The sequence below is a fragment of the Notechis scutatus genome, chromosome 6 (assembly GCF_049901735.1).
Source record: "Notechis scutatus isolate UNSWTSFEM ecotype Mainland chromosome 6, rNotScu1.2, whole genome shotgun sequence".
NCBI classification, from domain to species: Eukaryota; Metazoa; Chordata; class Lepidosauria; order Squamata; family Elapidae; genus Notechis; species Notechis scutatus.
The window spans coordinates 5670385-5696297 of record NC_142014.1 but is presented as its reverse complement, the minus strand read 5'-3'; the positions used below and the strand labels follow the sequence as shown (position 1 = coordinate 5696297).

General features: G+C 41.4%; 1 protein-coding gene across 2 annotated transcripts in view; it reads left to right on the top strand.

The window, feature by feature from the left end:
• The window catches only part of IMMP2L (inner mitochondrial membrane peptidase subunit 2), a 134321-nt gene that overhangs the window by 2939 nt on the left and 105469 nt on the right, over positions 1-25913 (top strand). For both annotated transcript variants that reach the window (XM_026669112.2, XM_087969277.1), the window contains exon 2: positions 16973-17110. In XM_026669112.2, the coding sequence (XP_026524897.1) occupies positions 16976-17110 (135 nt within the window). In that variant the 5' untranslated portion in view covers positions 16973-16975. The remainder of the gene's footprint in view (positions 1-16972; positions 17111-25913) is intronic.

Sequence of the window (25913 nt, the reverse complement as noted above, 5' to 3'; positions counted from 1 at the left end):
TGAACTTAAAAAAAAAATCCATATTGCATGATCACATATATTTTTCAGGTAGATCTGGTATGTACAAAGGCCAATAGATTGGCGATTCCTAAAGTTAGATTGTTCCATGTATTTGTATGAAACAAATATACATACAAATACCTGAACAATCTAACTTTTGGAATCTCCAATCTGTGGGCCTCCCTTTGTACATTCAAGATCTAGTCCAAATAAAATGCATGCATTTAATTTCAACAAATCCATAATTGGAGCGTGTGTTGCAAAATTTCAATTATACCTTTTGAATTATAGGTATAATTCTAATTATACCTGCTCATTTCAATTATACCTTTATGCTCAAGATCTTATTATTACATTTATTATTACATTTCCAATAGACTAAAATAAAGTATAACTAGGATGCAAATTTTTAAATTAGATCTGACTATAGTTTCTATATACACTGCTCAAAAAAATAAAGGGAACACAAAAATAAGACATCCTAGATCTGAATGAATGAAATATTCTTATTAAATACTTTGTTCATTACATAGTTGAATGTGCTGACAACAAAATCACACAAAAATTATCAATGGAAATCAAATTTAGCAACCCATGGAGGTCTGGATTTGGAGTTACACTCAAAATTAAAGTGGAAAAAAACACTACAGGCTGATCCAACTTTGATGTAATGTCCTTAAAACAAGTCAAAATGAGGCTCAGTAGTGTGTGTGGCCTCCGTGTGCCTGTATGACCTCCCTACAACGTCTGGGCATGCTGATGAGGTGGCGGATGGTCTCTTGAGGGATCTCCTCCCATACCTGGACTAAAGCATCCCCCAAGTCCTGGACAGTCTGGTGCAACGTGGTATTGGTGGATGAGCGAGACATGATGTCCCAGATGTGCTCAATTGGATTCAGGTCTGGGGAACAGGCGGGCCAGTCCATAGCATCAATGCCTTCATCTTGCAGGAACTGCTGACACACTCCAGCCACATGAGGTCTAGCATTGTCGTGCATTAGGAGGAACCCAGGGCCAACCGCACCAGCATATGGTCTCACAAGGGATGTGAGGATCTCATCTCGGTACCTAATGGCAGTCAGGCTACCTCTGGCGAGCACATGGAGGTCTGTGCGGCCCCCTAAAGAAATGCCACCCCACACTATTACTGACCCACTGCCAAACCGGTCATGCTGGAGGATGTTGCAGGCAGCAGAACGTTCTCCACTGTGTCTTCAGACCCTGTCACATCTGTCACATGTGCTCAGTGTGAACCTGCTTTCATCTGTGAAGAGCACAGGGCGCCAGTGGCAAATTTGCCAATCTTGGTGTTCTCTGGCAAATGCCAAACGTCCTGCATGGTGTTGGGCTGTAAGCACAACCCCCACCTGTGGACGTTGGGCCCTCATACCACCCTCATGGAGCCTGTTTCTGACCGTTTGAGCAGCCACATGCACATTTGTGGCCCGCTGGAGGTCATTTTGCAGGGCTCCGGCAGTGCTCCTCCTGTCCCTCCTTGCACAAAGGCGGAGGTAGTGGTCCTGATGCTGGGTTGTTGTCCTCCTATGGCCTCCTCCACATCTCCTGATGTACTGGCCTGTCTTCTGGTAGCCCCTCCATGCTCTGGATGCTACGCTGACAGACACAGCAAACCTTCTTGCCACAGCTCGCATTGATGTGCCATCCTGGATGAGCTGCACTACCTGAGCCACTTGTGTGGGTTGTAGACTCCGTCTCATGCACTAGAGTGAAAGCACCGCCTGCATTCAAAAGTGACCAACCCATCAGCCAGAAAGCATAGGAACTGAGAAGTGGTCTGTGGTCACCACCTACAGAACCACTCCTTTATTGGGGATGTCTTGCTAACTGCCTATGCTTTCCATCTGTTGTTTATTCCATTTGCACAACAGCATGTGAAATTGATTGTCGATCAGTGTTGCTACCTAAGTGGACAGTTTGATGTCACAGAAGTGTGATTGACTTGGAGTTACATTGTGTTGTTTAAGCGTTCCCTTTATTTTTTTGAGCAGTGTATTATCCGCCCACATGGTAGCATTCGGAGCTTTCTGGGCTTCTTCATCTTGAGGCCATTCCGGTATTTGGAAAGGCCACTCACTATTTGGAAAGGAGAATAACCAGTACTTCTGTGCACTGTATGTGACCTCAGTGTATGGTAGTAAAGTTATCCAATTGCTTTGTTGATAATTAATGTAACACCGGAGATATTTCTCACGTTAGCTCGTTCAGCTGCTCCATTAGTAGCTGGGTGGTAAGCTGTACTTAAGCCTTGTGTTGATCCAATTGCATATATGAATTCATGCCAAAATTTTGACGTAAACTGTACTACTCTATCAGATATAATTCTTTTAGGCACTCCATGTAACCTGTATATATGTTGTATAAACAACTGTGCTAATCGTCTAGCTGATGGTATTCCTTTGCAAGGTACAAAATGTGCTTGTTTCGGAAACAAATCAACAATAGTCCATATAACTGTGTACTTGTTATTATCTGGTAGATCAACTATGAAATCCATCCCAATGTCTTGCCAAGGTTTCATCGGTTCAGAGACTGTTTACAACAAGCTTGTTGGTTTTCCTATCTTCGTCTTATTTACTAAACACACTGGACATGATTTTACATAAGTTTTGATATCTGATCGCATGCCTGGCCACCAGAATTGTCGTTTTGCCAAATGTAATGTTTTCAAAAATCCATAATGTTCTGTCTGCTTCACATCATGACATCATGTTAATATTACAGATCATAGCACTTTCGGTATGTAAATGTTGGGTCCATACCAGGCAATACCATGTTTCATTTCTATATGATTTTTGTTATGTGTTAACCATTCATCTTCTGTTAACAACACAGGCAGATCTGGTACAAGTATAGTGGTTCTCAATGACTCAGTTCAATCAATAATTGGTTGAATTGTATTCTCACGTTGACTATTACATTGAAAAAGTCAGGACAAGGCATCTGCCATAAAATTCCTTCCTGATGGAACATATCTTAACATGAACTTAAATCTTCTAAAAAGTAATGCCCAGCGAACCTGCTTTGGTGATAAGTGACGTGGATTCTGAAGGGCTTCCAGATTCTTATGGTCAGTCCATACCACAAAAGGCTTTGGAGTGCCCTCCAATAAATGTCTCCAAGTCAATAATGCCCAAAGAACTGTGAAAGCCTCCTCCCAAATCGCCCAATTACGTTGGGTTGAATTTCTGAGAAGTGTATGCACATGGTTGCAAAATACCATCTACATTCTTTTGCAGTAGTACAGCTCCCACTGCCACGTCACTGGCATCTGCCTGGACAACAAATGGTAAATTTACATCTGGATGTTTCAATACGGGTTCTTTTGCAAATAAGTCCTTTAGGTTATTAAATGTCGTTTGACATATATTTGTCCATGGTAATGTAGTATTTGAGTTTGGATTTTTCATTCCAATAGATTTGGTTTTCAACAAATCTGTTAAAGGCAAAGCGATATCGGCAAACCGTGGAATGAATTGTCGATAAAAGTTGGCAAACCCCAAGAAACTTTGCAACTGTTTCCTAGTGGTAGGAGTTTGCCATTGTAACACAGATTCTACTTTCTTTCTTGGGGTCCATCTCAATACCTCGTTTAGAAATATGATAACCCCGGTAATCCAGTTGTTAGGTATGAAACTCACACTTCGAGAGTTTTACATACAGTTGAGCGTCTAATAACTTTCTTTCATTTGCTCATTTTTTCTAGTTCTTTTTGGGTCATAGAATACATTCGTGGCTTAGGCAGAGGGGTTCCTCGAATCAATTCTATAGCACAATCTGTGGTATGATGCAGTGGCAAACAATCAGCCCCATCCTCATTAAATATATCAGCCAGATCTTGGTATTCAACTGGATAGGATCGTACTGGTAATAGTTGTGATTCTTCTTTTAATATATGTTGAGATGCTTGCTGTACTTTATTATGACTTGGTGGGTGAGGACCAACAACTAATTTCAATTTACGATACCCTCCTTTCCATTTTATAGTTGGCTCCCACTTATCAAGCCAGGCTAGACCCAGGATTACAGCCTCATTCATATGCGGAACCACCACAAAAGAAATCCACCCATCACCATTTTAACATATTCAGTTTTGTGAGTTGCCAGAATCCCACCTAATATAGACCCATCCACCTGTTCAAATTTAATAGGGACCCCCCCGTTTAATGACTTTTAGGTTTAATTTATCCACCACAGCTTTAGTTATCAAACACCTTGTACACCCAGAATCAATGAGTGCCCCCACCTTGATTCCTTGTTCCTTTCGTTTATTCCATGAAACAACAGGTAAAATAAGAGGATGGATGGGTTTACTTACCATTGGATCATCAGGCTGTTCCCCTTCTAATTCACTGTCAGTCAAAATTGTAGTCAGCATCCTGGATCTCTCTTCGATGCGACTGTCTGGGGATTCGCCTTTTACATCCCTCGCCTTCTCTTGACTATGCCATTCACTTCTTTCTGATGTAGTTCGACTACTGTCTGGGCCAATGCGAGGCATTCTTTCCAATGTTAAAGGTGGTATGGGACATTCCACAGCCCTACGTCCCGGTCTATCACATCGGAAACATTTCAGTACGCCCTACCACTTGATGTTGGGATTTCTCTGGTCTGGGTTTTAATAACCGGATCCATAGGCTTCCATGTTTGGATTCCGCTTTTGAGTTTTGGTTTCAGACGCTGAAGTCCATCATCTAGTTCTATGGATACTCGATACCAATCAGTTAGATTAACATGTGACCCCCTATAAAGGCAAGCTTGATGTAATTTAGGGTCCAGATCTTCTTTGAATAGATGTATTGACAAGCTTTCTGGTAATAATGGAAGCTTACTGACCACCTGTCGGAAGTCGTTCACATACTCCCTAGCCGTTCTACCTTTTTATTTCACAGCCAGCAAGTCTTCTGCTCGTTTGTCTGCAGTGGTATCCTCAAATTGAGTTCTTAAAGCAGCTAGAAATTGTGCAATATCTCCTAACTCTTCTGCCCTATTTTGGAATAAATCAGCTGCCCATTCGTAAGCTACTCCTATCAACACTCCAGTAACAGCAATAATCATAGACCAATTGGATAGATAACATTGGCCATATAGTTCAAAATGGTTCAATATTTGACCCCAAAACACAGCCACTTTATGCGCAGAACCATCAAAAGTAGTTACCAGGGGAGGGTGTCCCCACCTCTCGTGTTTGTCCTTCCCAATGAGGCCCATATTCCATGTCTTGTCTGTCCATTGAACTTGACCTCATGGAATAACTTTCAGGCCCTACATCTCTGTCATCCAATCTCCTAGAATGTAAATCCGAACATTCCAGCCCTCTTCCAATATCAGGTCCCGAAACCCCAGTGGGCTGGATGTGTTAGAACTACTGTCGGAAGCCAATGCATGTCTACGGCCCGCAGAGCCGCTATCCATCGGCCCCCTCAATGTCATTTCCCCAAATTGGCGACATAAAAGTTCCATTGTATCACTTCGTGGAACTACGTGGAACTACCCACTGGTCATCTTCAGCTCCAGGCCACCGTTTGACTTTCCAGTCTAAAGTTTGTTCCATTAGTTGAGGCTTACCTTCTTTAGGAACATGGCTATGATCATTCAATCGCACATCTCTGGTTATTTTTGGTCTCACAGCTGGCTGCGCTGTCATTGGGATAGACTCCTTCTCCCCCATATACACCTGTTCCTGTCTCACTGCTATTATCAACATCCTCAGACTCCTCTTTCTCCACACATTCTTGGTCTTTACCTTCTGTCATAATTCTCAAACAGTAGCCTCAAAAATGAGAAAGATGGTTTTGCAGCGCTGGTTTTCTGTCAGCTTCCATTGGATTGTAATGAAACTTCACCAATAAACCACTTTACTCACAGTCTGCTTGTGGCAAGATTGGTTTATTTCAGTTTGTTTCTCCCAGCAACAGCAACAAATGGTAATTCTGTGCAAAACCAGCGCTGAGAGCATCTGCCTTATAATCCCACCCCACCCTTAATCATTGCTTAACCTCCGCCCCAAGTAATATCCAACATCTGCCTCCCAGCGTGCTGCCATCCCGCAACACCACTTGCTCCCAACTCGACCCCCGACCAACAGTCCCCAAGTGTCACCCCATCCCGCAGTACGCAGCCCCAGTCCAAGGCAGCTGACAACCTGAAAGCGAAAGGCACGAAGCTGAACAGCTGAAGAGTCGGAACTCCATCCAGCCTGTCGCACCACGAGAGAGAGAGAGGCAGCACGCCGGCAAAGCGGCCCGAAAGTCAGCTGGCCGCACTGAGAGGGAGACAAAAAGACGCTGTGCCCAGAGCCGTCAACCCTCCCCGAAACCGGCTCGGCTCGATCTCGCCTGGACTGGATTGCTCACCCTTGGTTATGAGAATGTGTCGGGCTACACTGTCGTGCAGTGAAGCAGCGCTGACAAAGCCTGACACTAGCTTATTACCATATTATTGAAGCGTTTGCAGTTTATAGTTTGCCTAATTTATGGTCCAAGAAATTTATAAGGACTGAAAAAGATCCCAAATATATTCACATGATTAGGACATGTTAGATTATGTCATATTATTCTTTTTAAACTATTTGATGATCTCTGCAAATTTCTGTATATATAAAAGGCTTATAATAATGCAGTACACAGCAGCACTGGATCGACTCCTTTCGAAATCACTACCAGCATGAACTTTGTTCCTATGCCTGAGTTACCTAGAGAACTCCCAACATCCATGTCCTTAACGGATTGGATAGAATCATTAAAAAAAGGTTGGGAGAATACAAAAAAAAGCTCCAGCAGAAGCAGCTGAGGAATATAAAAAACAGGCAGAAAAACATAGATCTTTCCAACCACCTTTAAAGGTGGGTGACAAAGTGCTTTTGTCCACTAAATATCTTAAGTTGAAACTTCCTAGTAAAAAATTGGGACCTAAATTCCTGGGTCCCTTTCCTATATTGAAAGTAATCAATCTAGTTACTGTTCAGCTTAGCCTCCCTTGATTATTAGGGAAAATACACCCAGTCTTCCATAGCAACTTGTTGAAGCCTGCTGTTGGTTCCAATTTACGACCCATACCAGCAGCTCCCCCCAAACCTTTAGTAATACAAGGTGACACACATTATGAAATCAAGAAAATCCTCGACTAGATTACCCAGAGGACAATTACAATATTTAATACTATGGAAAGGCTACCCTTTGTCAGAAGCTACTTGGGTGAAAAGATGTCTGGGGGCTTCCTTGGAGCTCTTCTGCCTCTGGCAGCTGTAGTGGGCCTTGGTTGCGGAATCAGTGCAGGGGCCAGACAGTTGGAAGCCTGATGACCCACTTGACAACAATGGTAGCATTTCATAATTCCTGTAGATTGGGTAGGAGTGGCTTCAGCAGGTTTAGTCAGAGGACGACTGGCCAAAGTTCTCCTAGGGGGCCTTCGCTGAGTCTTTGCACCGCCTGAACTTTAGGTCGGTACTGGGGCTCAACACTCCAGACAGCCCCTTTTGGGGTGCTGGTAGCTATTTATAGATTCGACATAATGTCAGTGTTCCAGAAAACTTCGACTCCAACAAATAACTCCGAGATAGGCATGCTCTCAAAGTCTCCTTTTATTAGAGTAGTAAACTGGCACATCTGGGAAATCCCAAATCTGAAAGTTCCAGGTTTCCTTCCAATAAGTAAATTATTATAAATCCACCCCCTGCTCCCATCATTCCATCACATGCCCCAATCACCATCAATCCCAACTTGAGTTGTCCTCTCTAGTACTCCTCAGCCAGGTGCAAGAACAACATGACCTTGACTCTAAAGAAGAATGCTATTATGTCTAACCACATACACTCCATGAAATTTCCCCCTCCCATCTTCCCAGGTTCAAGAATGTGGCAACCTGGAAGCTTCTGGTGCTAATATGGCTTCCAAAGCTGACAATTTCAGACAGGGCCTGCCCCTCTGGAACTCTGTTTTTGCGTGTGCAGGCCTTGTCCAGCACTTTGCAGCCTGAAACAGAATTTCATTTTGAGCTGCAAAGTGCTGGATGAGGCTGTACACCCCAAAATGGAGCTGTGGAGGGGCAGGTCCGGCTGAGAGGCTAGATCTTCGTATGGTAAGTGACCCACGTGGCAGGTTGGGAAGCAATTGTGGGGAGCACAGGGGTCGGGGGGCCTTGAGTGGACTTAATCAGGTGGCCTGTTCCATCACTAGGACTCCCATGGCCTTCCTCAGTCTGAAATACTTCATGTGCACTTAACGAAAGGAGGGAGTGATCGCATTCAAAGTGTACGAGATTTATTCCCATGAATCCTTGGGTTACGAATGGAATAGGCAGTCTCCATTACATTCGTAACTCAAGAACTACCTGTACTTTATGGCACATTCAGAGTTTTAAAAATATTTTTCATAAAGACATTATTTAAAGAAAAATATGGAAAATTCTCATCATTAATTGTTACTCAGCAGGATTTGATTCAAGTTGTTAAAATCTGATGCTGATGTTTTAATTTAAAAATAAAAATTCCTTCAGGTTTAGATTATGGTTATGGTTGTGCAGTTTATTTAGCAGTGCCAAGTGCTTGCAATCAATCGCTATTTGCAACCTTCCTAACTGGTTTCTGGAAAAAGTCAAGGAAGCTGGGGTGGGGGTGGGGAAGATTGCAAGCCATTGGGTAAGTCTTCCCCACTTTTACAGCGTCCCCTACCTATGCTGCAGTTGCATGCACATTCCACAACCCATGCGGTGTCTCTTGCACACCTCCTTGCACTCTTGACCAAACTGCCCTGCACCTGTTACACACCCTTTTATACCGTCTTTGACCTTCTCCAACCATTGTGTGCATCTCTGCACCCTCAGACATCCTCCCAAACTCTTCCTGACCATTACAGTGCCTCTTGTACAACCCCTTGCATCCTCACTGATCCATACTGTGCCTCTTGTGCACTTCCCTGTGCACATTCAGCCATGCAGTGCATCTCTCAAACTCCTGTGCACATTCCTTTATCCATGTGGTGCCTCTCATAACCCTCTCATACATTCCCTAAACTGCATGTCACTTCTTGCATAACTCCTCACCCCCTTGCCCCCTCTCCCCAACCCACATGACATGTCTCACAACACCCCCCCCTGCATACTCTTCATGCATACTCCCTGATCCACATGGCACCTCTTGCACACCTCACATCCTTGCACACCCTATCTCTCTCCCACCTGGCAATAGACCCTTATCTACTTGCAGGGATGGGATTTTTTTTGCCCACTTACCTACTGACTTTGATTGGGGATTTTATTTATTTATTTATTTATTGAATTTATTTATTTATTTATTTTTAATAAAGTTTTATTTGGGTTTTCACACGCAAAATACAAGTGAAACATCTTTTTTGAAAATATCATGGTCCCAGGTTGAACTTCTTTATACAGGCACAAAACTCAATTTCATGCTCCTTTTTGTATTCTGTTCCATATCTTATACTATTTTACATTTTCTATATAGTTTTTCCCCTCTTTTAATTTTCTCAATTTTTTGATTATCTCATCTCAATTCAAATCATTATATTTATACTTTTGTCTGTTCTGTTTCAATTTCATATTATCTTTTCTCATTAAACAGATTTTTTTTCCTGTAGTTACTAATTGGAGTATGACACCTTTATATCTTTTAATTACATCCATTCAACTCTTATTTAAACTTCAATATATACCTTAAGTTTATGACCTTCAATATAATACATAATACATAACTTCCAATTGAATTCTGCTTGGCACATTCTTATAATACACACTATATTCTTTTTTTAAAAAAAGAAAGATTGTAAATATATGTAATTATAAACCCTCATTCCATTCCAGTTCAGTTCTATCATTAATAATCATTAAAACCATAACATCTTTAACACTTCTTTTCAATTAAATATCATACTTCCTTAAAAACACATATAATCTCCATAATTACTGTTTCCCTTATTTCTCTTCACATATGTTTTATAAATCATTAAATATACCTTTTGTTACATTTATTTATTGACAAGCATTCCACTGAATTACGATAGCTATTTTATCAGACATTTTAATCATACATTGTTTCATATTTTCTAAAATTATTTCTGCTTCTAATATAACCATACTATCTTATGTACCTTTGCAGAATCCCTTTTTCAGTTAGATTTTCACCCATTATCTCTAAATAGGCCCTGTTTCTCTATATTTTGCTTCTGTCCTTTATAACTTCTTTTCCTTTCTTTCTTCCCTCTCATCTTCTCCCTCCCCTTTTTACCCCTTTGTCTCTTTACTTCTAATTCTCTCTTCTGCATTTCCCTCTTCTGTTGCTTTCTGATTTTATACTTATTTTTCACTCTATTTTTTTTTTTTTTGGAGTTGTTTTTCCCAATCTTAAACTTTCCATTCTCTTTCTCCCCTTTCCTTTCTTTCCCCCATCTAAGATTACTTGTTCATTAAAGATGGCTTCTTCTTTGTCACAATCTTCTTGTTCTGCAGGCATTTCTTGTTGTTTCTCATAATTCCAAATCTCCATTTCTAAAAACTGAAATACGAAGCCAAAAGAACCTCTCCCTTCTTGTGCATCTTCTTTGTACTTTTTAAGTTCCATTTTCAGTTCTTCTAAGAGTGGAGCCATTTTAAACAGTTTTAAACAAAAACCCGATTGATTTTAGTCATTCAAAACAATAACCAAGAATCCAGAAATCATCAAGTAATCCAGATAGTCCCGAGTTATATCTTCTTATTTCTTTTTCGACTTTCTCTTCCTGGGGTTTTTGTTGCGATATTTCAGTTAGAATGTAAATTTTGGAAGTCTTGTTGAGATTTTGCTGTAAGTTCTTTTTTAATTCCAGGCAGTCTCCTCCCTTCCAGATCCTGCCCTTTTATTCTTCCTCTCTCCTTTCCTGTTTTCAAAAGCTTTTAATTATCCAGAAATCTTTATTATCCCTTTGACTTTTTATTTTCATCATTAAATGCCTATTGATGTCAAAGTGGATTTTTTTCCAATTTCTTGCTTAAGTCTCTTAGCTGTCAGTATAGGAAAAGGAGAAAACCAAATCTTTTCCCTTTTCTCTCTCCTTCACAGCTTAAAAATCTTCTTAGGGAACAATGTTATTGTTTTTTAACAGTTTCAATTCCAGGGTACCTTATTTGTTGCTTTTGCTGTTTGACCCAGTCAACCAAAACTTTCTCTTCTTATCTTCCTCCTGCACATTCTTTTCCGGTCGAGTTCTTCTTTGTGGTGACCATTTCTGACCATCGCTGCAACCGCCTTCGGGAAAGGGAGTAATGGCCAGCTGGGGAGGAGAGATACGGCTCTCCTCAACCCTGCTGGCAGTCTCCCCCCTCTTCACCACCTCTATGGGGTGGCTTAGCCCCGAAACCAGCCAGCTCGGGGCGCTCCAGCGGCAAGCACGGATAGAAGCCTCGCAGAGACGAGATTTCAGTCTGTCGCTGAAGAAGCTCAAACCGGAAGTCCTATTTATTTATTGAATTTATATTGCTGCCTATTCACTCATGGCGCTGGAAGTAGCTTACAGAATGTAAAACCATATTTTTAAAAAACAATAAAAAGCTAACAAAAATAATCAATTATAAATTAATAAAGTACAATAGAACAAAATCTGGAAAAAAAAAATCACCCCCAACTCCTACCCACCCCCGGTGACCGCAGATCACACGAGCCATTTGATTGCAGAAAGTCAAATTATGATGGATTGCCATCATAAATCAAGGACTACCTATATGTGATTCAAGATTTTGATTTAGTTTAAATTTATATACTGCCCATCTCACAGATAAGATACCTCTGTGCAGCTTACAAATGGTAAAAAGATAAATATTGTCAGATCCATGTATCTGCCATTTTTTGATGGAAGAAAGGGTGGGTTGGATATAGAATAGAATTCTTTCTTTTTTGGCCAAGTGTGATTGGACACACAAGGAATTTGTCTTGGTGCAAATGCTCTCAGTATACATAAAAGAAAAGATACATTCGTCAATGATATGATACATTTAATTATTTTCCTCTCTATGCATCCTAAATATCCTATTTCTTACATTGGCTCTGTATAACCTTTTACACGATTTATAAGCGTTGCCTGGCGCCCCAGATGTCTGGAAAAATCTCACCTCTTCGAGGGATATAAGGGGAGAAGGGGCCATGTGAATTGCAGCTCTGGAAGATAACTCCTGGGAACCTTTCCTTATCTGCTTTCTCAGATGGTGGGAAAATAACATGTTCACACCTGCGAATTGGTGGAATCCACATTGGACTGCGAGGAAGGGTTCTAATTCCCTTTATCTTAGTTGCATGCCCCGAGGGACCCCAGGCCTGCTTTGAATTTTGACCGGCTTTACCCCTCTTCAATAAAAGATTCCTTTTAAAATAAAAGTTTCCAAGAGTTCATACTTATATTTTGAAAGAGGGGGGATAGAGGCTGGTCCTTACAAATATAAAGGCAATTAAAATTAGAATGATATAATGATTATATAAAGGGGACAGTATTGTGGAAGCAATGTCTTCCAATTTGTCAATTTTGATGAGTTTTACAGACAACTGGATAAAACAGTTTCTTTTAATGTGGAAGCAAGTATAGGAAATAAAAAAAGCATTTAAATGTAGTGTTGCAATTTAAAAAGCATTTCTGCCTCATATGTTGTAATACTCACTAGAGATTTATTATAGTTACAGAACCTTTGTACACTAAGACTTCAGTCCAAATAATGCTCTATTCCATCTGCTGTAATCTCTAAACTACACAGTGTGATCTTCTTTGGATTTTGAGTTGTTATTTGCTAATGCAATTGGTCTTTGCTAGGACAGCCATATGATATACCTGAAATCAGACAAGGGTTGCGCTGTTATATTTAAATGTTCCAAAAAATTTATTTTGAAAAAACATCCTTTCCCCCTCCTTTTCTCCCTCCCTCCCTCCTGTCATGATAATAAATAAGCATTGTAAGCATGTAATATAGGTTTTCATATATCCAGTGCTTCTCTCTCTCCTCCTCTCTGTCTCCTTCCATCTGTCTTTCTTTTTCTTTTTCTTTTTCTCTCTCTCTTCTACACCAGGCTCTAGAATAATTCTTCTAAGGACTGAATATCTGGCTTTAGTAATTTACACTTATTGTGGAGAACTTTTTGAAATTTATCTTAAATACTAGTTTTCAAAGTTACATAATTTATTTTTCTTCTTTTAGCAAGATTGATATGTGATTTCAATAATTTTAATAATAATAAAAAAAAACCACAGAAGCACATGCATGATTTAAAAAAATATTTTTACTTAACAGTATTTCACTTCTTTGTACAAATATTTTAGTGGCAATATATTCTCCATTTCGTTTTAAGATTTAATTGGTGTTATTAACAAAAGGTGGTTATGATTCAGTTAGGCTCAATGCTTTAATGCTCAATTAAAGTTTGAGAATATTCTTAAATTTAAAATTTTAATATGTTAAGCAACATATTAGCTATCTGAGTGTTCTTCTTCCCTCAGGAGAGTCAAATTGCTAGGTTTATGTGAATAGAAGATTGTTTTTGTATTAATGGAGACTTATTTTCAGTTGGCTTACTGATGTGATTTTTACTTATTCAATGTAAGGAAGAATAATAGAAACCAGTTTCCACTCTGCTAAGTTAAGAGTGAACAGAACATTTTGAACCATGCTGCTTCCAAATAATATTGAGAAGGACTGGTGGAAGCAAGATGTTTTTGTCTGAGTGTAATCTCAGCTTGAACCCAGTTGTGTTTGCATGTTTTGGTTTCTTGATGTGATTGATCCAAAGTGAAGGTGAGGGCTGGCATGGTCATAAAAAAAGAGCCAGACACCAATCTGGCCAATTAAAAATGTATTTCTTTTGAATTCAAATTTTATTTTATTCAAGATTAAAATATAAAATTCCAAAAAAGTAAAGGGAATCCCCCCCCCCCAAAAAAACACCACACAAAACAAGCAAGATACTAACTTGTCATCTATATACAATATTAATGACAAAATAATTAATAGGAAGAAAAACAAGATTAGTGTTTTAAAACCCTCTGTTAACAAACTACTATTGTGAACAACTCATAGAAAAATTTCTATGACATTTATTCATCCAAACCATCCCAAAGGTTAACAGTAATTGTCCTGAATCAAATATCTATGTTTGTTTCTTAATGCCATTTCTTATCAATTGTTGTTTGATTAAATATAGTAAGTATAATATCCAAAGTCGGTCTATCTTCCCAACAAAGTTCGGATAACAATAAATCCATTTCCCCCATCTCCTTCAGTCCTCCTAGGGAAAGCCAATTTGCTTCTCCACTCAGTATAATTTCTGCTATTGTGAAAAATGCAGGCTTGAGCTTCAAAGAGGTGTATGCTATCAGCTCGTTTAATTCTAAGTATATACAGTCCCAGGTTCTTTTCAATGAATTAATTGGTTCCAAATCACATTCCTTTTGTGAATATTTTGCACAGCCATTATCATTTCATCAAACTTTTTGAAGAAGCTTTCAGCTGGAAATTGCATGTTATCAAGCAATCTTTTTGGCCAGCCCTGTTTGTTTGTAATCTGATCCATTGTTACTCTGTGTAAGTTAGTCAGGAAACAAAGAATGTTGAAGCAAAGTGAAAAAATAAATTAAAGGGATAGGGAGAATATTTTACGGATATGTCAATCCAAAGCTAAAAAAAAAAATTAAAAAAGAAGCTCCAAATATTCTGCATGTTAACAAAATACAAAAACCCTGAGGTAAAAATCTAATCAAATAAAAGAATTTCACTGTCTAAGAACATCCATCTTTCCATATAGAAAATCAAAAGTTATTCAAAACAACAACATAAATCAAAAGGGGGAAAAAACATAAAATCCAGCAAGGGGCTAAACAGCTGGTCACCGTAAAATCCAGCAAGGGGCTAAACAGATGGTCACCTTTTAAAGACAAAAAGAAAAGTAAAGCATAAATTCAAAAAGTTAAAAGTTAAAGCCCAGGCATGTTTAGAAAATGAAATTCTGAGCAAATATCATTGATTGGCAGAATTGCCACAATAAAAATGAACATACTATCAAAATTCTTATACTTGTTTCAGACAATTCCCATAAAACTGGACCGAAAATTCTTTGAAGACTTGAATAGAATGGTGCTTAACTTTATTTGGTTAGGAAAGAAAGCATGTATTAAAAGAAAATGAAATTCTGAAAGGAAGATAGATGCTGTGACTTTCCAACCACTCCCAAAGAATCTTCAAGATTCCCCAAATGGATCCATGGCTATCTAAAAGTTGTCTCGGTTATTCCTAAGTGCTCCCATTCAAATTCAGAGAGCAACATTGCCAGAGAACCAGCTCTGGCAGCAAAATCAGCAGATTGTTGACAGGAAAGGGAAAAATTCCTACCGTTCAGTAATCATCTTGGTGTGTGGGGGGTGTAAATTAAAATATCTCTTGATTATTCTTGTTACTTTTTATATTTCTATTTTAAAATTTAATAAAATTACTATTAAAAATAATTTGAGAAACTCCCCCCCTTTCCCCCTCCAAATATTGACCCCAACCAGGAGAACCAATTTAATGAAAAGAAGGAAAATAGCAATATTTGAGTGTCTGCCACAAGGAAGATGGGGTCGACCTATTCTGCAAAGTATTGAAGGTAGAACAAGAAGCAATGGATGGAAACTAATGGTGGAGAGAACCAACATGGAACTAAGGAGAAAAATTTTGATAATATATTTGACTTTGCAAAGTAGTACTATGTGACATTTAGATTTTTGTGGCCTGGCCTGGCTTCTCAGGTTTGGCCTTGAAAGAAAGCTGTGTAGACCAACAGCATTGGTCTGCACAGTATCTGCAGCAACTTTTTTTGGGGGGTTTGGTGTTCCCCCTCCCTTCCCCCCCGATATCTATATATCAGAATGGACTAATCCAGGGATGGGATGCAAATATTTTTACTACTGGTTCTGTGGGCATGGCTAGGTAGGCGTGGGCATTTGACTGGATGTGCCTGGCTTCTTTTTTGCTCCCAGGAAGCTTCCCTGAGGCCCAGGAGGTTAAAAAAAATGGAGCATGGGGAGTGTGTGTGCTACGCGGCCCCTCCTCACTCCGTCTTTTTTTGCCTCTTGGGCCCCAGGGAAGCCTCCTTGGAGGTCGTTTTTGCTCCCAGGAGGCTTCCTGAGGCCCAGGAGGCCAAAAAATGGAGTGTGGGGGGAGGGCCCATGCAGCACCCCCCTGTGCTCCGTTTTTTGCCTCCTGGGCCTCAGGGAAGCCTTCTGGGTGAAGCAGTAAGACAGCGAGGGGGATCCCGACGCCGCTGATTGTCAGAAAAGCATCATCAGGATCATCAGGAGGAAAAAGAAAGAAAGAAATACTGGTTCGATTGAACCGGTAGAATACACCACTGGACTAATCATGAATAGATCTATTGTCTCAATATTGTCCCATAACAACCTTTCCTAGTTGCCAGCTTGGAACATCAGCCCTCATGACACCACTAGATAATCAACATTCTTCATATATCTTTGGTGTTCATTTCCAATGATTATTTTAGAAATCTGATTAAGATAATCTTTTTATTTAATCATTTTCTAAATTATTTTTCATCTACTACATGAGATTGTGTGGAGTAACATAAAATAAATAGGGTCCTTTCAACTGCATAAGAGATGAAGATAAAATTTTGGTTTAAAGGAAAGAAAGGCAATTTTTATCTTTTCCTTTTTCTCAAAAGGAAACTTTTTATGAAGCAGTCAACTGGCAAAGACAAAAATAATGAATTGAAAGCATTCATCTTCTCCTGTCTTCCTGGCCCATTATGTGCTTTACTCCAATGTCTAGTAATCTTTCTGATAATATACAAAGACATGAATAGCTACTAATGAACTAATGAGTTGGAACTCAGCCTACATATTTGGTATCGCTATATTATATTTTTGTATTCAACATTTCTTAAAGTTATTTGTCAGTTCTGAAGTCTATATCATATTTATATTTTATCTTTCAGATTATGACACAGATGCAAGGCTTCGGGAGAAAGTATATTAAAGGCTTTTTGAAAGGTTTTTTTGTTGCTGTTCCTGTGACTGTCACTTTCTTCGACAGAGTGGCTTGTATAGCAAGAGTAGAAGGGACTTCAATGCAGGTAACTTTAGGTATAATGGCCTCAATCCAATTTGAAAGCCAAAATAAAAATGTAATTTATGGTACTAGAAAGATAAACTGTATAGCAAAGGCCTTTCCTCATAAAGATGGCCATTTCTAGTGTGTTTACCAAGGTAAATATTTTTTTGTAATTGGGAAATATAAAAGTACTTCCATTTTATTTACGATTTTGAAATCTGCCTCTCAGTGTCTGAGTTGAGAGAAAGACATTTAAGGAAAACGTTACTGATAAATCAAGAGATATAGATAAACAAATGCTTTAGGTGAGTGAGTTAGAAGAATTCATTTTCTTACTGTTTTTCCCATTCCGAAAACAAGCCCTAGCCTGATTTTTTTGGGGTTGGCCTAATATAAGCCCTACCCTGAAATTAAGCCCGGGGGATGGGCATGGCCAAGACGAGAGGTTGCAAGCGCAGGGGGGTGATGGTGTCTGGCTGCAGCCGCAGCCTATCGGCCCCTTGGCACAGCACAAATATCATTAATTCCGAGCATGGAAGCAGGGGGAAGATGGGCGATCTGGACGTGCTGTGTACCTGCCTGACTCACGGGAGGCTCATGGGAGGCTTGCATGGCGGTGCAGGCAGAGGCATGAGAGTTGGGACAGGCGATCCCGCCGTCCCATGCAGGTGTTTGTTCAGCATGGCTGTAGGCAAACAGAGAGATTGTGGGATGGAGTGGGCAGCGTGTTGGGATTGTTTCTGTCTCTGCCTGGCTCTGCTGCACATTTTTCGCCTAGAGGGAGATGAAGCTTTGTCTTACAAAGTGCAAAGGACCTAATTGCTCCGTTTCAAACTCTCCCCTTTGCAAACAAACGAAGCTTTGAGTCTCTGTCATTTCTCCGTCTGGGCGAAAAGTGTTTGGCCGCCTATTTGTTGTGGTTCGCCGGCAGTAATCAGGTGGACGTTCCCGAGAAGCCTGTGCTGGGTGTGAGTGAGAGCAGGATGATTTCATGGAAGAGCAGCACAGGTGACTCGGGAGTAAGAATGCTAATTAATGGCCCCTCCCTCTAGGGAATATAAGCATGGTTTCAAACGGCTTTTGCCTTTGCAAAAGGCAAAAGTTTGAAGGAGTTAGTGTGATTATTACAGACTCTGATTTATTGGACTAATTGGCTGCAAGCCATCTGTTATCTACAAAGAGGGTTATTTGTGGAATAAAGCCGTGAACATTTCAGTTTTGGAGTTTATCTGTGTTTGCTTTTGGAAACTTCGGCTGGGACAGAACACTATTGGGTGCTTGGGAATGGAGCAAATCGCTCCGAAACATCCAGTGAAGGAAATGGAAGTAATCTGGGGAAAGTGGCCAGATGACTCTGAAGTGGCCGAGGAGTGGGTGGGTCATGGGGGGAATCTTTTCACTTTTCACTAAGTGTAAACATGTGTGTGCATGTGTATGTGTGTGGTGGGGATCAGAGCTCTTCTTGAGGGAGAAGACTGCAATTTGAAGGTTATCGGCAAATATACACACAACCCAGATGGTGAAAGATATGGCATTCACTGCATATTTTCAGGGCAACAAGAAGACTTGGGAAGACATGTATGCATCAGGATCACCTGCCTCTCCCATGCCTCTGCCTGCTACTGGTGTTGCCGTGCAAGCCTCCAGTGAGCTCCTTGTGAGTCAGGCAGGCGAGCATCATGTCTGAATCGCCTGTCTTCTCCCCTCCACCTCTGCCTCCAAACTTGGAATTAACAGTATTTGCGCTGTGCCAAGGAGGTCAGGGAATGCTGAGAACTTGGCTCATTGCAGCTGCAAGCAAGCAGACAGTGGGATGGAGAGGGTGTGGCCAGTGGTAGCTGTGCTCCCACTCCCATCAGTCCCCATGCTCGCCATCTCCTGCACTTAAAAAAAAAGACCTCCCCAAAAATTAACCTGAGTGCTTATTTTCAAGCCCAAAAGAAAATAAGACTGGGTCTTATTTTCAGGAAAACACTGACCTTTTTTGATAAATGATTTTTAATCAAAAACATTTGTGATGGTTCTGGGAAATGTTGAAGAGAAATCTAGTGTGAGACTTTCATGGAAATAATGTGAGTGTGGTGTGAAAGGACAGCATTATTTCCCTTGCTGCATGTGTTGCTGAATGTTGCTCTCTGATTACATAAGGGAGGCTTTATGGAAAAAGCCATTTGGAGCATGTCAATTGCTCTCATACATTAAACTCTTTTTACGACCCTGTAATCCCTTAATTCAGGGTAGAGTTGGGCAACTGGATGGAGCCGAGTGTTTACTGGCAGGATGTCCTTCCTGACATCATGCAGCAGGAGTTTGCAGCAGATATTTTGTTCTTTGCAATCTAGGAGAGAAGGGGCGTTGGTGCTTACTTCATACACCCTTTCTCAGTGAGCTGTGACGAGCATCCAGAGAGTGGGAGGTGCTTAGTTTCTGCTCGGATAGATTGGGCTTAATTGTTAGGACGCTCTTACTCCTCCTGACTCCTCCTAGCGTCCCCAGTTTTGGCGAAGACTAGGTGATGCAACCCCGCCCTCTTCTTTGTTTGTTCGGTTTTTTTTTTTAAGAATTTCCAGATTTTGTTGGCCGGAGCAGGATCCACCAGACGGATATTGGGTGGGGCTGGATGCTCGTCGCAGCACACTGAGAACGGGCGTATCAGGTAAGTACCAACGCCCTTCTCCATTGAGCTGCTCCGAGCATCCAGAGAGGGAACATACCAAAGCTTGGCTTGTCCTACGGGAGGGTCTCCGTTGGGTTGGAGCCCCCACTATCCGAGTGGACCCGTTGTAACACTCTCCTACCAAAGGAGGCCTCAGCAGAAGCAAATACATCAATTTTGTAATGCCGAATGAAAGGTGATGGAGAGAGCCATGTTGTCGCTCTACATAATTTTCTATAGGAGCTTGCGTGGCCCAGGCCGCTGAAGTTGCCGTGCTCCTTGTTGAATGCGCCGTGATGCCCCTAGGCACGGGCAATGATTGAATCTCGTGACGCCTTGGTTGTCGTGGCTTTCAGCCACCTGCTTATAGTTGAAGGTGAGACCTTATGCCCCTGAGTGGTTGGCTGAAAAGATACGAAAAGGGCTTCAGTCTTCCTGAAAGGAGCCGTCGATGTAAGTATGTACGGAGAGCTCTGGGACATCAAGTCGGTGCCATTGAAGCTGTAGGCCCTGAGAAGGCCTGGGGCAAAATTTGGGAGCACAAGTTCTTGTGCCCTGTGGAAAGCAGAATTGACTTTTGGTATGAATGTGGGGTCTGGTTGAAGAACCATTCTGTCAATATGGAATATACAGAGGTCCTTTCAGGCCGATAGAGCCGCTATTTCCCAGATATGTCGTGCTGATGTTATAGCTATGAGGAAAACTTCCTTGTATGTGAGAAAATGGAGACTAGTAGTTTTCAGTGGTTCAAATGGACTGCTGTGAGTACCTTGTTAAGGTCCTAGGTCGGGTAACAATGTACCACTGGTGGACATAAATTTGTGGTGCCCTGAAGAAAACTCTTTATCTGTGGGTGGTGGGAGATGGCTGTTAGACTTTCCCAGGTCACCACCGAGGCAATAGCCACCACCTGTCATCTTAAAAGTGTTTGGAGAGAGACCCCTGTTGAGACCATCTTGAAGAAACTCCAAAACATGTGGCACTGATGGCGAAAATGGGTCCACCTTGGATTTGGTGCACCATTTATAAAAGATAGTCCATGTGGCATTATATATACGGCTCGTAGAAGGGCGCCGAGCTGATTGAATGGTGTTGATCACCATGGTCGAGAGATTCTCCTTTCTTAGATGTCTCCGCTCAACCTCCAAACGGCTAGGTGTAGCCATAGAGGGTCTGGATGTTGGATCGGTCCCTGGGTGAGCAGAATTTTGTGCAGTAGAATTTTCCACAGTTCTTCTGTGGACAGATCCCTGAGATCCACGAACCACGGCCTCCTGGGGCAGTATGGTGCCACCAAGATCAGTTCCGCTTTCTCATCCAGCAGCTTTTGGATCACCTTGGGTATCAGTGGGAGACGGGGGAAGGCATAGAGGTATTCCTGGGGCCACCGGCAACGGAGAGCTTTGATGTTCTCCGCCCCCTGGGATGGGTATCTCGAAATGAATCTTGGGAGCTGCGTGTTCAGGGGAGAAGCAAACAGATCTATATATAACTGGCAGACCGAATCTCTGAACCGCCTCCTGAAACAGATCCGGGTGCAGGCACCACTCTGACTGGTCGACTGAGGCCCTGCTCAGTCAGTCTGCCTGTGTATTTGTCAGCCTGGAAATATGCTCCGCTGTGATATTTCCGCCCAAAGGCACAGTCTCTCTGCTTCCCACATGAGTTGTTTTGAGTGGGTACCCTCTTGTCGGTTTATATGTGCTTTTGTTGTGATGTTGTCTGTTAGTATGAGGATGTTTCTCATTCGAATATGAGGAAGGAAACTGCGAAGGGCCAGATGGACTGCCCTGAGCTCCAACCAATTTATGCTGTTCGATCGTTCTGCTGCTGACCAACATCCTTGAGCCAAGAGGGATTGGAAATGTGCTCCCCATCCAAACAGGCTGGCATCTGTAGTGATGGTGAGTTTGTGGGGCTCTTTCAGTGGACAACCCTTGTTGATGGTCGGAACAGTCCACCAGTGCAGAGAGAGCAGGACTTTCGTTGGAACAAATACTCGGGTCTTGGATTCATCCAGATCTTTGGTATGGAAGCAAATACCATGGAGCGATCTAGCATGGAATCGGGCCCAAGGGATAATAGAAATACAGGAGATCATTTTCCCCAATAATTTGGACAAATCAGCTAGAGGAACCCGTTTGAGGGTTCTGATAGTATGAGCTAAGTTGTTGATGCTCTCCTGCCTCTCAGGGGATAGAAACACTCTTCCCTTAACTGTGTCTATTACTGAACCCAGGTGAGATAAACGACTCGAGGGAGATAAATGACTCTTTGCCCAATTAATGGAAAAACCGTGTTGTTGAAGGTATATAATGTGATTTGAGTATCCAATTCTGCCTGCCTGGATGAGGAAGATAAAATTAAAATGTCATCCAGGTAGCACTGCAGTCTTATGGGTGTGCCCCTAAGATGGGCAGCTAGAGCTGCCAAGACCTTTGTAAATGTCTTTGGGGAAGATGACAACCCAAAGGGCAGGGCGACATATTCAAAGTGTTGGTTGTTATAACAAAATCTGAGAAATTTGCTATGTGAAGGTCTAATTGGTATGTGTAAATAGACCTCTGTTAAGTCAATGGAAGTTAAAAAGTCCCCTTTTTTATGCTAAGCATAATGGATTGCAACATACTCATTTTAAATTTACGATAAACAAGGGAACAGTTGAGTCGTTTTAAATCTAATATTGCCCTCCATCCCCCCAAACTCTTAGGGACTATGAAGAGTAGTGAGTAGAACCCTTGCCCTTGCTGATCCCGGGCTACTGGTTGGATAGCCCTGATTTCCAGTAAGTGACTGATCGCTGTCTCCATCAGATTCCTTTTAACAGGGTTCTTGGAGAGAGGGCATGCCATAAAAAAGTTCGGGGGTGTGGAGTGGAATTCTAGAGCCAGGCCAAATCTAATGGTGTCTCAAACCCAGGAATCTGAAGTAGAAGTATCCCAACAGTCTGCAAAGAGCCTTAATAGACCTCCAATGGTGGCATAATCTCTGGATCTATTTTGGACGTCAGAAACCTCTGTTTCCTGCTCTCCTAAATGGTCTTTTTCCCTGTCCCCCCCAACTATTTCTGTCTGAAAAGTCTGCTCTATCAGAGTGCTGGCTGCTCCTAAATCCCGATACTCTCTGAAATCTAGGGGAGAATTGTCCCTGATAGTAGGGACGAAAGGAGCCTCTCTGAAAAGGCTGATAATTTCTGTTGTTTGAGTGACAAAAAAGGGAGGGGAGAATCTTCTTTTTACTTCTTGTCTCAATCAGAAGCAGATCCAGAGCAGCACCAAACAATTTGTCCCCCGAAATTGGGGAAGAGGCAAGTTTCCATTTATGTTTGGTATCAGCTTGCCAATGCTTGAGCCATAGCAATCGGCGAGCTGTGACCTGCGATGCCATGGCTTGAGCTGAGAATTTAACTGCATTAAATGTAGCGTCCGCCAAAAACTCTGCGGCTGCAATCAGTTTGGTGATGTCTTGATGCACCCTGATGCTAGAATTTGGTATAGATCCCCTCAGATGACAGAGCTATCTGAGGGAAGATCTAGTAAAAAAGGATGTGGCTGTTGCCGCCCTTATGGCCCACACATCAGACTGATGGGCCTTTTGAAGAGCTATCTCTGCTTTCTCCTCCTCTGGTTTAAGGGCCTCCTCTGCTTCGGTGGGAATTGCAGAGGAGGATGCTAAGGCCACCACTGGTTCATCTACCTCAGCAGTATTGAGGGAATTTGAAAAATCTGAAGCCAAATTGAAAAACTTTTTGTCAAAACCAGTGGGGGCTGGGTACACTGCTGCCGAAGCCCATTGCTTCTGGACCAGATCTGAAAACATTTGCGGGACTGGGATAACATCCACTTTGTTAATGGGTTGTGAGAAAATCAAATCATCTGATTCCTCTTGGGAGTCTGGTTGTTAGACAGAGGAAGATTTTTCAAAGTGAGCTGTCTTTTTGGCCTTAAAAAGGAGCGATTTGAAAAGTTGGTGTCGGGTGGCATCCTTCTCTGCGGCCTTTGAAGGACCCTTAGCTCTTTTAGATTTATCTTGGGTCCGTGCCTTAGCTCCACCTCTACTTGCCATTGCAATTCTTTAAGTTACCTCAGACCTACGAGATAACTGTATCAATATAAAAATATAAATATGTATGTGTGTGTGTGTGTGTGTGTGTGTGTGTGTGTGTGTGTGTATGTATGTATGTATATGTGGACGGTTGGCGTGTCTGGGGTCCTGTACCACGTCAGGGACAGGGAACCCTATCAATACTTACTCCCCTCTTTTTGATATGAAATATTTAAAATTTGAGATATTATTATTATTATTATTATTATTATTATTATTATTATTATTATTATTATTATTATTATTATTATTATTATTTTCAATGCATTAATATATTTATGTATTATCTATATAAATATATATAGTTTTGTTTTCTTAAGTTTTCACGGGTACTTACATGTATGGTATTCAGCTTTGTTTGGGTATTTTCCCACGTTATTATAGTTGTGCTTTTAAAGTTGTAGCAATGTTTCAGCAGAATCTCATCTGCCATCATCAGGCTTGTGTATTGTGTTCATCTGTCGAACACAATACAAAGCTGATGATGGCAGATGAGAATCTACAAAACTGCTGCTACAACTTCTACAACTATAATGACAACTATCTGCCAGAGCCTTGGTGCTGGTTGTTGCTGCTGTGTTTCTCCTTATATATATTTATTCAAACTGTGAGGGTAGCCAACAAGTACAAATGATTTAATCTCCCAAACCAGAGCTAAAGGGAGTAGAATTTTTCTTTCCCCTGGCTCTGTGGCTAGAGCTTGGAGTGGGTTGAAGCCTCTCAACAGTAGGCTGGAAAGCCCAACAGAGACCACACGATGCAATGTGATAATGGCCCTTGAGAACGTGTGCTAAAATGGTGGACAGTCCCCTGTTCAAAATGATGCAGCCATATTTTGGGCGCCAAACACAGCAGTACCTTCGCCGCCCAACCAATTTTACCAGCGGCTACCTCACGATTGAGCGGAGGGAAGGGGAGAATCAGGGCTCCAACGCCCCCACCCTGCATTCTCCATGGGGAGGATGAAGGTATGAGAAGAAAACACACGCTTTTTAAGATGGCGTGGAACGTTCGAAATGCAATGGCAAGGGGACTAGCTTCTGGCACTGAGGATCGTTTGTGTGAAGGAAGGGAAATCACGTCCTTTGAAGAAGCGCGATGCCGAAATGTAATGGTAGGGTTCAAAGCCTCATCCTTTATGGGTGCAATGTGGGTGCGATGCAGGCAGAATGCCGATGGCAATCCGTGATCGTTCTGACTGCTTCCTATGTCTAATTGCAGTTGGATCTTGCCACTGAGAGCAATTTAGGGATTCTAGCAAAACGGTGTTTTTGAAAACTATCCAAACCTCAAAGTTGTTCCTGCTCTGGCCAAGGAAAGCTGTCTATTGAACCAAAGGCTGAGCTAAAACTGGGGGACACTAGGGAGGAGTCAGGGAGGAGTAAAAGCGTCCTAACAATTAAGCCCAGCCTATCCGAGCAGAGACTAAGCACCTCCCACTCTCTGGATGCTCGGAGCAGCTCAATGAAGAAATCTCTGATTGAACTCTTAATCTTCCAAATGGGAGGCAAGCGTCTTCAGCACTAGGTCTCCATACTGTTCAATTGCACTCATACATTAAGGCATTATGGTGACTTTAATCTACGAAGAAACTTAAGGAGAGAAACTTAGGTTCATTGAAATTCTCAAGTTCTGTTTGACTTCTTAAGAATGCTGATCTGGTCAGTTATTTGTTTTTGTAAGGGATGCTCTGATACATTTCTAGGTACAGGTCAATTCATTGGATATTACATATCTAAGATACAGGTTGTTATTGATTTATGATTGTAATTGAACCTGCAATTTTTGTTGTATGTTATGACAGCTATTAAGGATGTCATCATGTGACCATATCCAATTTTATATATTTTTTGCAGTGATTATTAAGCAAACACAGTAGTCCTAAAATAAAAAAACATGATTGTAAAACAAATGCCATGGTTGTTAAGTGAATGCTATGGTTTATAAGCAAACTTGTTTTTTTTAAATAAACTTTTATTTGGGTTTTCACAAAACAAAAGAAAAATAGAACATCTTTTTTTTTTTTTAGCAAACAGCATGGTTCCAGGTTTTTTACATCTCCATA